Source organism: Pteropus medius, unplaced genomic scaffold, assembly GCF_902729225.1.
Source record: "Pteropus medius unplaced genomic scaffold, Ma_sr-lr_union100, whole genome shotgun sequence".
Classification (NCBI taxonomy): Eukaryota; Metazoa; Chordata; class Mammalia; order Chiroptera; family Pteropodidae; genus Pteropus; species Pteropus medius.
The window spans coordinates 2,637,294-2,654,459 of record NW_024353908.1 but is presented as its reverse complement, the minus strand read 5'-3'; the positions used below and the strand labels follow the sequence as shown (position 1 = coordinate 2,654,459).

General features: G+C 39.1%; 1 protein-coding gene and 1 pseudogene across 2 annotated transcripts in view; one reads left to right on the top strand and one right to left on the bottom strand.

Annotated features, from left to right (window-relative positions):
- Window positions 1–17,166, bottom strand: part of GYG1 (glycogenin 1) — a 28,942-nt gene that overhangs the window by 10,739 nt on the left and 1,037 nt on the right. Inside the window, exons 2-5 of one of the 2 annotated variants that reach the window (XM_039851742.1) lie at window positions 15,596–15,726; window positions 13,598–13,772; window positions 13,146–13,308; window positions 2,778–2,904 (exon numbers count right to left, since the gene is read on the bottom strand). In XM_039851742.1, the coding sequence (XP_039707676.1) occupies window positions 2,778–2,904; window positions 13,146–13,308; window positions 13,598–13,772; window positions 15,596–15,726 (596 nt within the window). Of the gene's footprint in view, window positions 1–2,777; window positions 2,905–13,145; window positions 13,309–13,597; window positions 13,773–15,595; window positions 15,732–17,166 lie in introns of both variants that reach the window. The other variant, XM_039851743.1, reaches the window with a different exon arrangement.
- LOC120593834 (uncharacterized) lies at window positions 8,663–8,782 on the top strand (annotated as a pseudogene).

The following is a 17,166-nucleotide window of genomic DNA, read 5'->3' as shown; positions in this document are numbered from 1 at the left end:
TCATTCTACCTGCCACCACTGATGCTGTTCTAGGGATAACCAGAAAACCACAGAGCCACTCGGTCCTGAAGACCATCGAGGTTATTCTGAGCCCAATAGTGGGTTTCAAATTCATGCTGAGGTCCCAGAGGTCCACAAGGCTCCTTGTGGAACAGCTAAGGTGGCCTGGATGTTTGGGATTGTCTACTGCAGCTTAAAGATGTGGATCACAATTTTATATTAACTTGAAATGAAAATGAAATATCTGCCTTTTTAGCCCTTCCCAATTTTAAGAAAAATGTAAGAAAAAATGTCTCTGGAGATGGATCTCTGAAAATAAAAGCATTTTCTGGCAGAGGGAAGGAAAAATGAGTTATCTGATCTGGTTTTAACACTCCTAAATAGGCAGCAATGCGGTGAGACAAAGTCATTACTATAAGCAGTCTTATCATAGTAATGTAGAGCTGACATCTCCAAGGGTGAGCTTCACAGAACGTAGCACTAGCTCCTGTCAGGCCACAGGCCAGATGACATCTGCCTAATGGATGGGTGACGTCTGCCTAATGGATGGGGTTGCTCCCAATTTCCCCAGTGCGTCATATACTCTATGATTATGGCAATAAACCAAGGAGACTTCCAAAATTAGCACTCGTTTGTTGAGCCAGGAAGAAGGAACCATCCTAACCATTTTGGTAATTTAGATCTCAAATTGTTTTTCTGGGAAATTCACTTAGAGGATATAAAAACAACTGGATTCCTTAGAGAGGGGAACAAGGTTCCAGCAAATGAGTGAAAACCTTAAAAACTTAACTCTGCTTCACCTGGTTCTTGTTTTTCTTTGTCAAAATAAAATAACTGCAAGCAGTATCTGTGCAAATCAGACTATTATTGAAAGGTACAGTGTGTTCAATTATGGCAGCAAGGTGAAAATCAGATGAACTCCAAATGAGCCATAGGAAAAACAGTTGCTAGGCACTGGGGCTCACATTGCATGAAAAACATGAATCTTTAAATGCTAGGATGACTCTGTTTAGGAACTGAGACCAACTGTCAGATTCACGTCTCCCCAACATATTCACCTCAGGACATATGCTCACTGTGCAGAATTGAGTGGAATGGTGGGCAGAATTGCTCACACTATTAATGATTTTTTCTCCTTTGCACACTCATCTCCTTTGCACACTCAGCTGAATCTAGTTAATTAAATCAAGCAACTCCCCTATTAAAGACAAATTCAGTTCTAGGGGGTCAGCTGTCATGGTTTACATGAATGCTGTTCAAACTAGCAGGGTTAGTTTTGAGGCAATAAGGATTAAAAAGAATCAGGCCCATATTTTCAAGCAAGACAGGTTTGGACTTTATCAGGCCAAGGACTAAGAGGCAAAAATATGCTTCTCCTATTCTATCCCTTGATTATGAATCCAGTTTTGTTTGTTTTACTCAAACCACAGTTAGTGTGTTTGAGAGTCTGCCTGTTTTGTGCTAGAAAGGGAAGAGAATCAAGAGGCTGTAACATGTCGGAGAAATATGCCAAGAAAACAGTTAGGGAGGCAAGAACACAAGATACTTATCATCTTTATCTGGGAGACGTGACAAAGTCTGCCCAGAAAAGAATGGAAAAGGAAACATTCTGCCACAAAAAGCCAGACTTACTCATTATTGTGGTGCAGACTTATAGAGAGGATTCTGGATAATGAAACATGAAGAGTAAAAGGCCCTTTGTTTTCTGCTCACTCAGGAATGCCCACGTAGGATGGAGAGTGAAGAGCCAACCCATCTCAATGAAGTTTTGCTGTTCACGGCTGTGTCTCAGGATCAACCTGACAGCTTGGCCTCTGTTCAGGAAACCTGAATCATCTTCTTGGTTAAATACAAATGAGTCAGAGGCTAAAGAACAGGGCCCAGGCACTCAGTGAGACAAGTGCTGCAACTAGGCTGTATTGGTTGCTGAATTACAACAGCACCAGCGACAATGCCAAGCAAGCATGTTCCCCAAAACAACAGAGCACTTTAAGTATATGAGCTCACTTCATCCTTATGGTAGGTATTATTTTTCTCCTTGTCTTGCATCTAGGGAACTGAGGCACAGAGCCTGAGCCATGTAGCAGGTAAACAGCAGAGTGAGGCCATGTGACCTACCTTCTTGACTTCAGAAATTACTCTTATGTTATACTATCTCTCAAACAGAAAGGACTAATAACCTAATGTTTATTGAGTGCCTAAGGGAAGGCCAGGCCCTGTTTTAACCACTTCACATGATTACCTCCCTCAATGCCCACTAAAATCTTTGTGGTACATTGAGGCAGAGAGAACCATCTAGGAAGTGGCTACTCCAAGAAATGAACTGAGATAGTCCAGCTCCCCCAACCCCTGCTCCTGACCATGACACCACACTGCTGCCAGCATCTTGCTTAATGCCTACAACCCCGTGGAGGGAACTGTTATCACCCTCATTTTACAGGTGAGGAAACTGAGACTCAGCAGCCAGCACGAGGAAGGAGTTGGGTCTGCATCCAGCCTGTTTTCTTGACCATGACATACAGATGATTTATCAGAGGGCCAGGCACCCCAGGAACTGATGGGACTTCTTTCTCATAAGTTAGTTAAGTTACTCCAAGCATAAATGGATCGAAAACATCAAGGCCTCTCCCCACCATAGCTATGTTTCTTACAAGAGAAAGACATCCCTCAAAGTTCCCACCTGTTGTTGCCATCAGACTGACAGTGCACCCAAAAAGTCTTAAACCCACTTCCCTGTCCCCACCATCCTCAAGAAGAGTTAAACCATTTGCACTTACGCTTTAAATGCTGGAAGGTAGGAGTATATAGAAATGCTGCTTAGGTTATAAATAAATGGCAGGTGTTTTCTGATATCTGTTGTTGCCCAGCTGCTAAAAAACGTATTCAGTAAACCCTGGTCCCCACCTGAAATTAAAAAAAAAAAAAAAGAAAGAAAAGAAATTACAGTCACAGTCTTCAAGGTCAATTCAATAATTTTAAAGGAATATATACCTAGACCTTTAAAAACAGGTACTAATTCCATTTTTTAAATAAGAAATTCCATGTTAACATACTGAGGACATTTTAGGGGGTGACCATTTTCCGGAGTTAATTCATTAATGCAATTAATATTTACTGAGCAGGTACTAAGTACCAGACACCACACCAGGCACTGGAGAGTCAATGGTTAACAGAGACATGGTCATCATCTTCGTCGGGATCTGGGAGGGGTGGGGGTCACTGGGTACTGATACTGGCAAAACAAGAATCAATATTATCCAAAAAGGGGAGAGGAGGAGTAAAGAAAAATAAAGAGTACCACAAGTGCACATGGAAGAGGCTCGAGACCTTGCCTGATGGGTCAGGGAAGGCTTCCACGAGGAAGCTATACTTAAGCCAAGATCTGAGGAGTGCATAGGAGTACTTGACAGATGCAGGGGAAGAGAAGGAGGGCAGATGAGGTTCCAGGCAGAACAAAGAGCAAACACCAAAGACCTGTGGTCGGCACAGACTAGGCCACATCGGGCCTGGATTTTAGATTTTATGCCCAGTTGAAGATTTAGACATTATATTAAGAGCAATGGAATAATAATTAAAAAAAAAATAAAAAAAGTAAAGAGAGAGCAAACTGGATAATGAAATTATTTTCTGGGGCCCCCAAGTGTTGGCTCATTGACAGAAGGCCCAGAATACCACAGCCCCATGGTACACTCTCCTGTTGCTAACCAAGCCTCTGGGCAGGTCCAGGTCAGTTACCACCAGGACCAAGGTCAGCTACAACCATATAGCACAGTGCTTGTTCAGCCCTTGGGGGTTCCTGGACTTCTTGTCTTCCTTGCAAAGTGAGGACCATGCCATTCATTTGAAAGAAATAAAAGCAATAAAAATATGAGCACCTAAATTATAAACACACAAGTCACCAAATAAGTCACTATGCCACCTCAAAACATATTCTGCCATATAACCCATGGGCTTTGTGTTTTAGGCTCATGAGATTTCAGAAAACACAGAACCAGAATCTTCCCTGAAGCAGAACAGCAGCTCAGATGTGTGGGTTGCGTGTATGTGTGTGCGTGGGGGATGGAGGTGGAAGGAGGGAAAATCCTGCACTTTCCAAGTTCGAAGCCAGTGTACTGAAGTTACTTCCCTCCTTGGTCTGCTTTACCTTGAGACCCAATTTCCTTTTCTAAACATGTAGCAGGTCTAATTGGGTGTCATTACTAATTGTTTTTTCTTGGTTTTAAAAGAGACTTTAAAAACTTAGAGATTTATTCAATATTTGGAGCTAAGCAGTAAGATGAGGGCATTAGGCTTAAAGTCCAACTGCACCTTATCCATCCTGTTTATCCCATCCTTTCCAAATACCCTCACAATCAACTCTGCAGATCAAAGGCATTAGTTGAGCAAATGTCTATGGAGCAAACTCTTTGTATAAGGAGGCTCTGATAGGTTCCCATTCCTTAAGGGACAAACAGCTTAACAGAAAATTGCAGTTTCGCCTTTGTAAGTTATAAAGGACAATAAAAATGGCATCAGGATATGCTTCATTTGTTACATGAACAAAAGAAGATTTTAGTTATATAGACAAATTAATGTTTTGATACAAAAAATATTAAAGCCAAAACACCATATTATACATCAGGCGCTCACTTTGGGTTCTACAAAGATATCTCAAATGTGGGCATAGACACTGATGGTTGAGTTGCAGAGGCCTGAAGTCTAATTTCCTTTTACAAATAATCATCCAAATAAAGCCTGAAGAAATGGTCATCTTCTTGGTTAAACACAAATGAGTCAGAGGCTAAAGAACAGAGGCTAAAGAGCAGCTTTATTCATAATAGTACAAAACTAAAAACAGCCCAAGTGTCCTTTAGTGTGTGTATGAATGTGATACTACCAATACTGTTTGAGTTCTCTGTGTGGGCTCCCCAATCCAACCCTGCTGTCTCCTCTCCCCAGAAGTAACCACTAATCATGAATTTTGTTTGCAATTGTCTTGATTTATATGTATGTATCCCCAGGCAACATATGTAGTTTTGCTGGTTTCTGAACTTTGTAAAATTGGGTTTCATACTATATATTTTGCCTGCTTCTTGTTTTGCGCTACATTAGAAGACCTTTTTTTTTAAATTAAGCAATTTACTTAAAGCAATTATTTTCCATACATAATGCAGTGAAGAAATCTATCTAATTCCATGAAGAACAGTAGTTGTAAAACAGAATTTCCAATCTCGTGAGTTGAGCCTGGGAAACAGGAGTCAGAGCTGTTGCTCCCTAGAAGTCTGTGGCTTCTTAAATAGTTTTTAAATTCAGCATGCTAACCATCTTTTTCCAAATGCACAATCCAAATCTCAAAGTTAGGCAAATGTTTTAGCTTCATCAGAAAAATCTATGTGTGCTGTTATCAATATCCTCTCTTTAGAAGTCCCTAAATTAGAGCACAGTTCAAAGGAGAATGCAAATCTAAGCACATCTGTGCTACAAAACATACGAGGATACCATTAATATTGCTGAATTTTCACTACAAAAACCCCAGGACTTTTGTCCAGTATGTTATAATCAAACTTCCAGAGGCAACTTTATTTATGCTGACAGGTTAAAACATTTTTAATCTCAATCATCTGAAAGCCAACAAACATGATTAGCAGGCATGCTGGCAGCTGTGATCCTGTAGCATGGGTGTGGCAACACAGGTGAGAGACAGAAAGGAAATGGAACAAGGGACACTTGGCACCTGTTTGCAAACAAAAGCAAATATCAGATGTTGTATCATCCTCCCTCCCACTCTGCCTAAGTGCTAGTAATAACCTTATAACCCCTTGGTATTTTCTAGTTCTTTTGACTAGGGTCATGAACCTGGTAACCACAGACATACTGCAGCATTTATCAGAAAGTGGGCCTATTATTTTATAAAACAGAAATGGAATTGAGTGCTTTCTTTTATATTTGTGCACTTGTTCTGTGCTTCTGTAGTTTGCATGATCTTCCACAGTTTGTTGGCAGCTGGCTTGCCTACTGTAGACAGCAAGGGAGGGTGGGCCAATTCTGGTTTAAACATGAACTCTAGTATCTCAGCCATAGCAATGTTCTCCCTAAAACTGTGCTACTCAAAGTGTGGTCCAGGTCCCAGCAGCATGGGCATCACCTGAGAGCTTGAGAGAAACGCAGAATGTTAAGCTCCAGCCCAGACTTACAGAATCAGAATTCACATTTTAATCCCTAGGTGATTTGTTTGCCTATTAAAATATGAAAAGCATTGATTTAGAGTCCTTTAGAGAATGACTCTTTTTTATGTTATTATATCAAAGAATGTAATTATCAGAAATGTCATTTCTATAGAAAATGTCTAAAATTATATAATTAGGTGTAAACATCATAAATAGGATGAGTAAGACAGGTTCCAGCTTTCAAATGGTTCTCAATCTAATAAGGAGACAGAGGGGCAGATATCAAGTAAAGTAAAATATGCTTAATACTGTAATAGAGATACAGGTAAGTGCTGAGATGAAAACGTGACTTACTCCTTAACACTGACTTCGCATAACATACTTGGCAGGTTTCATCATCCCTCCCTGTAGCAAGCATGCCAAGGATTACTAAACTGCAGTTTATAAATGGCCCTGCTCGTGGGGAGGTTTACTAAAATTCATCGGATTAACCCCAGGGTAGCTCATGCTAATCCAGGCACTGGGAGAGCGGGTCTCAGCATCACTGCCATCTCACTGGCCTCAACCTATTTAAGCCAACAACAACTGCTTTACTTTACATTTTATGTTCTAGCTTTTATTTTTCACTTTAAAACAAAGATTCTTAATAATCAAGCTAGTAAATGGTTATATAAATTGCAAGGGAACATTTATTCTTGGCTTAAATTTCACTTTCTCAGTCTAAGGCAGATCCTCCTGGTCTAGATTCCTTTAGCACTCTGAATTTATCGGAATCATAATTACATAATTAACTGTGTAATTAGTTAAGTGTCTGTAAGGTCTCACAGACTATAAGCTTTAGAGATGCAGAGATAAAAATCTCTATTATTTATCAGTCTATTCCTAGCCCTTAAATTTAGCATCTTGCCCAGATTAGAAGCTAAAATAATTTCTGAAATACTGAAAAATGGACTATAGAAACGTAGATGGGAGTACGATTTCCAAGAATACGTCCAGACCCATAAAACAATGCAAGAATATCACCTGTGCTGCTGATTTAAAAAGACAAAAGTATTTCTAGATATTGTGGCTCAAAGGGGAATAGTGGCTGTATAGCAAGAAGACTTATGTTTCCATTTCTTCATCTGTAAAATGAGAAATATATTAGCTGTTCTGTCAGAGAAATGAATTTTACGTAATTAATGTATAAAAAGGCCAGTGTAATAGATTTTCCTCCATCCTGTGTCATTCACAGGATACATTTTCCTGAATGTTGCTACACACACAACCCAGGCACAGAGCTGAGGAAGTCTCTGGTTCAGATCTGGCTTTGCCACCAGCTCAGGGATACTGGGCAAGCTGCTGTCCTGAACTCAAAGGATGGCAGGTTCCTAGGACCAGCTAAACTGAATGAATACATTAATGAGTGAATGAATGAATGACTACCTCACAGGATTGCTAAAAAATGTTAAAAAGGAAGTAAAATGATGACTGTAAGAGCCTGTACACATGTAACACTTTTAGTCCCTTCCTCCTCCTCTGCTTCTCACAGGGTTCATGATCTCTGCTGGTTATAAGGCTAGAGACAAATAGATGGCTAAGCAAAAACAAAAACAAACAAAAGAAACTCATGGGTACAATGAAATAAAAATAGATCTTAAGAAAAAACTTATGTGTGCTCATTTATTTTGCTATTATATGTTATGACTTCTGCTTTTCATCTTTACTTATTCAAGATACTTACTTATTAGCCAAACTATCGATTAAATGACAAATGCAAGAGAACAGACAAATTTTCAAAGCAACTGATAAAACACCCTAAGGGCCACAAGCAGCCTAATATTTGGGCAGCTGGTGTTTGGACAAGCCTCCCCCAGGCAGTTGTCAAGGTAGAACGTATCAAGTCAAGAAACCAAGTGAGGCAGATTTGAATTTCTGAGCTCACTGGGTTTGGACAAGTACTATCTGGAAATGCCTCTTCTCTTCATTCCTTTTTTGGGCAGGTCCAGCTTGAAGCCTAACTACAAAGATCAGAGAAAGTGGCGGTGGGGTCGATTTTACCCTTTAAAAGAACTCAGTACCAAATTTTTTCATTAAAAGTAATTTTAAAACTTTATTATACTCACCTGATTTACTACATCTCCAAGCACAAAAGAAAGATCTTGCAATTTAAGCATCTCAGTGACCACTTAGAATTAGAATATGAAACACACAGGTATAATGACCTCACAGCAGAGCTTGGATTCTGTTTAAAGTTAAACCATACCTAACATTCTATCACCAATTTATTCTCTCCAACAATTTTTGAAAATTCAACCACAGTCCAAAATTTCATCACTCCAATAAAAAGTTTAGGATAATCAAAATGAATCCCAATTTTTTTTAAATAAGAACACTTCATGTTGGAAAATATTAATTCTTTTTAAGTTTTTTGAAACTAACACATACAGATGAAATTAATAGCAACTCTGAAGCACTAAACTCTTGTCTTCAACTGTATAAGCACCTTTAATTTAGATTCTTTAGAGTCACAGGGGGTCTATGGTCATGCTACCCTGAACAAGCCTGATCCTGTCTGATCTCAGAAGCTAAGCAGGGTTGGGCCTGGTTAGTAATTGAATGGGAGACCACCTAGGAAGACCAAGGTGCTATAGGCATAAAAAATAAAAAAATAAGGGATTATAAGATGACAAGGTCCTTGCAATCTGTGAGGTCAACCAAGGGCTGCCGCTCCTAAAAAAACAAAACAAACAAACAAACAAAAATAAAGTCACAGGGGAAAAGAAAATAAACTTCAACTTGAATTCAGATTGATTTCTTCAAAGAGCCAAGACCATCAGCTTTATTGCACACAAGTGTGTGGAGACAAAATCGCTGATTAGTCTCTGTGATATTATGACCTCTCTTTCTCTCTCACTGTTAACAAGCCCTGAAGTTAACCTTATTTTGTCACATTCTATAAAATATTAGTTTACATTTATTTCACAACAGCTATTGTTCAACTTTCAGGAAAAATGTAACTTCGGTTATGAAGTAAGTGCCAAGACAGTTTGCAAATACAAACAACAGTATAGGAACTTAAACACTTCATGATGGGAAATTAGATGCCAGCCATGAATCAGGTATGGAGTCACTTGCTCTAAATTCTAATATTCTAGATATCTAGTAAGAAAAGAAGTCAAGGTATCTAGCACGATTTGCCATATTAGGATTATGCTCTTGGCTGGAGGTTGTGGTAGTGGAGGGTGTGACTAAGGACTAGTGATTAGAAGTATGACAGCCACATTCTTTCCCATTAGAAGAGTTGTGAAAGCAGCTGCAAATGCTCAGCCAGTAGCAGCCTGTGTGGCTTGTCAGTAGACACCAGGCCCCATTAGTTTTTGTTGAATATATGCAAGAGATTAAGCAGAACCTGCAAGATATTCAGACTGAGATACAGTCATCTGCAAAACAGTTTTCTGTAACACGAGTCTAAAAATGCTGGAACTTAAGCACCCTGCTCCTGAAACTGGGGGAATAGGGTGGACAGTTACCTGTGGATATTAAAAAATGTATGGTAAAGTGCAAGGAAATATTAGAAAATATTCATCTCAGTGCCTATGGCATAACACCTAAACAAAATTGGGCACTGTATGGAAAACCTGAGGCAAAGCAAGCTTACCGCCATTAGAAAAGAATGTAGCTCACAAGAAATATTTTATTAACATTAAGCATCAGTCCAATAAGTCTTTATGCTACACAGGTATGAATTTAATAGGCTAGTATAGTAGTCCCTCCTTATCCATTGCAAATATGTTCCAAGACCAGCGGTGGATGCTTGAAACTGTGAATAGCACTGAACCCTATATATATATATATACACTACGCTTTTTCTATGCATACATACATTTTATGGTTCTCTTATGGATACTGGTAATTTGGCAGATCCAAATTACCAGTATCACTACTCTTGCACTTTGGAGCCATTATTAAGTAAAATAAGGGTTACTTGAACACAAACACTGTGATACCATGACAGTGAATCTGATAACCAAGACAGCTACTAGGTGACCAGCAGGTGGGCAGTATATACAGTGTGATTATGGATACACTGGACAAAGGGATGATTCACATCCTGGGTAGGACACAGCCAGATGGAACAAGATTTCATCGTGCTACTCAGAACGGCGTGCAATTTAAAACTTAAGAATTCTTTACTTCCAGAATTTTCCATGTTTAATATTTTTGGACCACGGTTGACTGCAGGTAACTGAAACCACAGAAGCAAAACCATGGATAACGGGGGACTACTATAAACCCTTCAACAGAGGAGCAGGCTCCCACAGGATGGAGTGAGTTTTCCTCAATAAGTAAAGCTTATCAACACATCAAGCAAAAACAGCTTTTCATTTAAGAGCTCCTATTTTATTCTGCTAAATTTAAACAACATATTGAGAATAGGTATAAATTCCTATTTGCATAAATTTTCAACTTTGTCAATTAAGCATTTCTATTAACAAGAAAATTCAACCCTTTACCAACAAAGAGCTAGTGAATAGTATACAGAAAGGCCAGCTCCTGGAAACCCTGCTGCTAAATAATGAAATGTGTTAGCAGGCACAGGGAAAATCTCTCAGTAATTTTACATTCTGGCTGAAAAAACAGAAAGTACTTTCTAGGTGAGCACTTTTCACACACCCTTGCTTCTTGACAAATTCACCAATTCCTCTAGTGCCCCTTGATCTTAGAACAAGATAGATGATCCAGGTTGGTTTTTACCTGTTAGTTAATTAGTTTTATATTCTAAAAGTGTAACCATGGCATACTATTGTTTGGTATCTAAACTCTTATCTCTCAACAACAAAATCTAATACTCTTCTAGATAAGAAGTTGGATTCTCTTTACACTATTACAATCATGTGGATTTCAGGCCACTGGACCTATTTCAGAATGTGACTCACACACTGGAGTTGAGAATTTACAACGAATTTCTGACAGGATTACACTACTTCCTTCAAATTTGATGAGAGGAGGTGAAGAAAGCTACACTCTGACAGGAAGGTTAAGACCAACAGTGGACTTCTGCTAAAAATACTCTTATCTTCTTTCACGTAAAGGTAACTTATAGAATAAGCAGTAGAAATAAAAAATACATGTTTTGAATTCAAATACTAATACAGCTGTCATTCCTTATATGAAAGGAAAGAAGCTAAAAAGCAAGTCAGTAAGTGAAGAAGTTACATTTAGCCTTGACCACAATGAACGCTCAACACATTTCTTACTTAAAATGGTTTAAAATAAGACTGTGCTTCCTGTCAGATGCTGCCATTCATTATGGTTCAGATATTCTTGCTCATTGTTTTAGAGCATGTAATGTCCTTGCATAGAGCAGTTTCTCAACCTTAGTATTACTGACCTTTTGGGATGGATAACTCTTTGTTACGGGGACTGTTCTGTGCATCAGAGGATATTCAGCAGAATCCTTGGCCTTTACTAACTAGATGCCAGTAGCACCCTTCCCACTCAGTTGTGACAACCAAAACTGTCTCCAGATGTTGCCAAACATCCCCTGGGTGGGGGGAGGGGTGGAGGGCAAATCACCCCAGGTTGAGAACTACTGGCATAGAATATAAACTAGCCAAATAGTGAAAAAAGACTGAAACTTAAACTTCCTTAGTCTTTTCAAAGATATTTCAAATAACTGCATATCTCAAATCCTCAAATAATTAAACAGAATTCAATTTCTGTGAACAGCAATTGTTAAATCCCAATTTCAGTGTTATGTATAACTTAAAATGTTTTAACTTCCAATCTCTTAACTTCAAACACACTTTTAATCTTTTAATTTAAAAAGTTTAAATCTGAGATTTTGATTTTTAAATTTAAAACTAGTTAATGGAAATGAGTCCTCATAACTGCACCCAGGTTATACTTTATATCAATTGAGGAAAGCTGTTTCTGCTAGTTTCACAGTGCAAATATCAGGTTTGCTCTTGGAGAGAAAAAGGGAAGAAAAGAAGTCCCTGGTACCGAGTCTGCTGCAGAGCTCAGGGCCCAGCCCCATGTTCCTGACCTGGCCTTCCGCCACAATGTTAAGTATCTGACAGAGAGTCACTGCTCAGACGATGACTTCTTAGAGCATGTCCTCCTTCCTAGATACACTGGGTCTCTCCTTTATTTAAAATATCCATCAACATTAATTTTAAAAAAGAGCTGCTTTTACATATTAACTACTAGTTTTGTCTTATTGTTTACGGTTTTGTTGTTTAAAAAACAAAAATGGTTTATTATTATTTCAGAGACTGGCCTGAAATGGAAACCCACCTACTAATTCATTTGATCAAAATTCTCAAAAGGATGTGAGGCCCTAAATCACATGTAGTCAGAACTGTTCGTTCTCGTTCTCTCTCTCTCCATACACACACACACAGCTACAGATACATTTACACATTATGCAATATGGATGCTGACTTTGCCAATGATCTACTCTTCAGTCTTGCAGATACCACTCTATCTTATGCACAACCTTATAGGGAATGAGAATATAGAGACAAAAATTATTCATGTAAACTTTCCATCTTCTTTTTTAATGTCTCCCAGGAGAACAGAGCCAAATTATTTCAAATTATTGGTTTATTCCTCCAATTTCCATGGAGACAACATTTGTTCCTCCTGTTACCTCTTGCACATAAGTTTACTCAGATTTAAAGATAGTTGTTAAAGTTTTTGATTTGTCTCACAGTCTTGAATTCTTGAATAATCACAGTTAACTTACTATACTCTAATTTAGACACAGGAGAGCCAATTAAAGAGAAGTCTGTAAAACTGCCTGTCCTAGTTTAGGTTAATCTTATGTACCTATAGAAAAAAAATCCATGTGCACACAACCACACAATATTTCCAGAAGCACACAACTTAAAATGCTACATCTCATGTAATGCTGTCTTCCAGGCACAAGGAACCATTGTAACTATACCCCAAGAAGAGCAGCCCCTAAAAGTTACTAACAGCTTATCAGTTATAATGATAAAAGATACATACCATCAAAACTACCTTGCTCAGAAGCAACGTGCAATAGCTGATTATATGTTTCAACTGAAGGTTGATAAACAAAGACTCCAGAATTGAAGCAGTCAGGCCACCCTGGATCTGGTGCCGCTGACAATTCTTCTCTCTCAAAAAGGTCATCAATATTTGCTAGGACCTGATTCAAAGAAGGAGGAGCGAAAGCATTACAGAAATGTTCTGCTGCAGCCTACCCTTCTTAAGTTCTCCCTAAGTTATCTAACACAAAAGATGCGATCTGTCACTGGTCTTAACTATTCAGATGACAGCTGTTAAGGTGGCCTAGGCCTACTCTCTTTCACCACCTGACACTTTTTATGACAGTGGTTTTATCTGAATTTTACTGTCAAGTCTAGACAGTGTTCCTCAAATGCCTAACTGATCTCAGTTACTATATACATCTTTTTAGCTATCAAAGCCCCACTCACCAGAGTATCTGCATCCATGAACACACATTTTGAATACTGTGTAAGTGACCAGCAGTGGAGTTTAGTTAATGTGATACCCAACTCAGGCCTCTTCATTAAGGTTAGATGAGCAGAATCACCACTGTCCAAGACGTCTACCATGATGACTTCATCAAAGACTGCCTCTAAAACCTTTCTGTCAAAATAAAATTAAAAAAAAACAAACAAACAACCATGCTTAGCATTTTGGAACAAGAGACAAATAAAATAAGACTGCAATCTTATTAGCCCATCTCTCAATTACTAGAGCAATCTGTTACTTTGATATAGTACAATCTTTTAAATGTGTCCTAATTTGCTTCAGGACAAATTAAGTTAATTTGTATGTGCAGTTAACTTTACTAAAATAATAAGAATTGCTTAAGTGAAGATGAAGCACTTGTCTTAAAACATTATTGTAGAAGAAGTTTTGTATTTTTTATTGTACTACTAATACCAAGAAAATTGTGGAAATGTGACTGACATTTGGTAAGAGTACATCTTTGCAACAGCTTATGCATTTAACAATGGTATCTTATTAGAACTGATTCTTGCTGACAACCATATTTTCACAAATGATTCTGGGTAAAGTACATAGACTGTCTGCAAAGAAACCTATTAACTAATCATTTTTGCTAAAACAGTTGATAAAGAACTGCCTGTGTGTCCCAAAAGGATTTAAAGGACTCAGTTATTAGGCTGCCATTTTTTTTAGAACAGAATATAACTAGCATTTATTATGTCCTTAGCACTCCTGGCATAAAGACTCACTGGTTTGTGACGTACAGCACTTCTCCATGCCCAAAATTAACTAAAGATTTATTTTAGAAAGCAATCTTGAGGTGGGTTAAGGGGAGTATACTTAGGCAAGACTCTAAACTTAGCATAAGTAAAAACATATGATAAAGACAGATCATCATTGAAAGGTTATAAAATCAAACACACAGAACAAAACTGGTATTGTATTATCTGTCTCCAGAGCTGTACAAAAATATGTTCTGGTTTCACACAGTAAATGTGATCTTTTAGAAAATAAATGGTCGGTGGCACCACTTACTACAGTAAAGAGGTGAGGGGAGGAAGGGAAACTAAGATTACATCTGTCTTCTTACACACATCCTCACTAAATAGACTACAAATTAGGACATACATATTAGGAGACAGTCTTTTTTGGCATTTTCCTAAATTATCCTTTAAGAACAAGGTTGTTAGTGTATATATATATTTATCTCCTCTTCTGAGGTCCTTGGAATGTGCTTACATATTTTGAAATAGTCACAAAAAAGGCATTTTCAATTTCTAAGAGGGTAGGAGAATATAAAAATAAACACAATACAGAGCTGCTAGTGTGCCCAGATATTTTTAGAGTTCATATTAGGAACTAGGTAGTTCATTTAGATACTTCAAAATTTAATTCCAGCAAATCAAAGTGAACTAACCCAGTCAACAAGCAGCTTGTGCCCCTCAGGGTGCTCTCTTAGCACAACTGAAATTCTGAAAGTCCTTTGGCAAATAAACTAATTTATTAAATTGTAAATAAAGATCTTTAGGTTACAAATGTCAACTGGCAGTGGAGAAAACTGCTACTGTCTTTTAAAGTCACTTGAGGTTTCCTTGGTTTGAAACAGGAAACAAAGTAGCCCCTGCTGCATTTTCGGAAAGTAGGGCATATGAAGTGTGACTACATAAAGGGAATGCCAGGACAGAATCCCTCACTCAGATCATCCTGAGAGGACTTGCTTAAGGGAGAGTTCTATTCCTTATTAGGATCAGTAAGAGCATGGGATAGAACACCACTTTACAGAAGGGGGCTTGGCTGGAATATCTTCCAAAAGCTAGGAAGGGGTTTCAGACCCAGGAATCCTTCACTCAGCAACTCTCATCTTTCTCCTGAAAATGGTATGGCCTCAATGTCCACTGATGCCAGAAATGGGAGAAGGATGTCAGAGTACCACCACAGCTGGGTAGTGAGGTCCTCACCTCATGGAGTCTGAGACCTGGGGGGTGATGAGCACAGCCAGCTTCCTGGTGGTTCTGTGCTGTTTCAGAGATGAGCCCAGGACCAGGGCTCCTTTGGCGTAGGCATCGTTTGTGGTCAGTGTCACAAAGGCCTGATCTTAATACAAAACAAAACAAAACAAAACACAAAAGATTCATTACAATATCCTAGCTAGAAAAAGCTACCCAGGATCCTCTGAAACTAGTAATCTGGCAAAAATCAGCTCCTCTGTCAACTTGCCCTAATTTAAGAGTACAGACAAGCTAAATTCTCAGACTAGCTTGAAACCCAGAGGGTGAACCTCAGCCAATTAACAGGTGGTAATGAAGAGATCAAGAAATGCAATTTTTGTTTCTCCTACAAGGTACCATAGTTTTTTTTCAGCCAGGCACAAATCCAACAAATGACCCCAATGGAGAGTATCTGAAAGTAGAGGCCATATTCTTCATTCTGGTGCCAAACCTCAGGCTTTCTATACTGTTTCCCAACCTGGAATGAAGACCACCTCACCCACCCTCAAGAGTCATTTTGAACCTCTGCTCAAATATCACCTCAGAGAGGCCTTCCCTCCTAAGGCTTTTATCTAAATGGTGGCCAATCACTGTTAAATGGATTTTGAAGTCGCCTCACAAGGTCTAAGATATCTGCCTCCTTTTCCCTGGAGAAGAAAGCAGTACCTCCCTCCCCTGTACCCTGAGGTCCCTCAACATACATTCATTTTTCATCTCTCTCTCTCTCACACACACTCAATCTCACAAATCATCACTTAATTGCTGAGACCAAAGGCAAAAACATGGATTATTCTTCCTACTAAACAAGCCCCACCCTCCCAAGACCACCAGACCAGCCTGTGGGATTTCTCCAGTTCTTCCCTGGAGTGATTCTGGGGCACACTCCGTCTCTGAGGGGATTTTAACATTAGTAAGTTGGGCGGGCATCCAAATGTACAGGATACTTAGGATCAAGCTCTAGCAGGGGTCACTTGGGGGCACTGTTGCCCAAGCAGGGAGTTGGGACATTTTGTCACAAAGTCACTCTCTTTCTATCTTAGGTTTCCTCATTCTCCCTTTGCCCATTTTCCAATGTGGAGGCCAGAGGAGGTGGAAATTCCGTTGAGAAGTCTTCTTTAAGTTGTCAAGTGGCCCTGTCCATCCCCTAGCCTCTGACCTGAAGGCCATCTTCGCAGATAGTATTGGACTCTCTTCCAGGACAGGCCCACTCTTAAGGTGTAGAAAGAGTGGTGTTCCCCACCCCTGGAGGGACACCAGCTTCCCACCCAGTCACACTCTAGGAAAGCTCAGAAGAGCGACACCTGTTACTTGACATGCCCATCAACCACTGTGCTTGTTCCTTCAACTCATCATAAGATGGCAATATTTCGGTCTGCCCCAAGGGTACTTAACCTGGAGAATAATGAGTGATGTTTTAACTCAAAAGTGGTCCAGATTCTGGGGGATTGTGAAGAAATGTTCAATAAGGTAAGTAGGATTCAAGGATTTCAGGAAGCAAGGATATGGATGATTTCCAAGATGAAGCAGGTGGCAGGACAAAT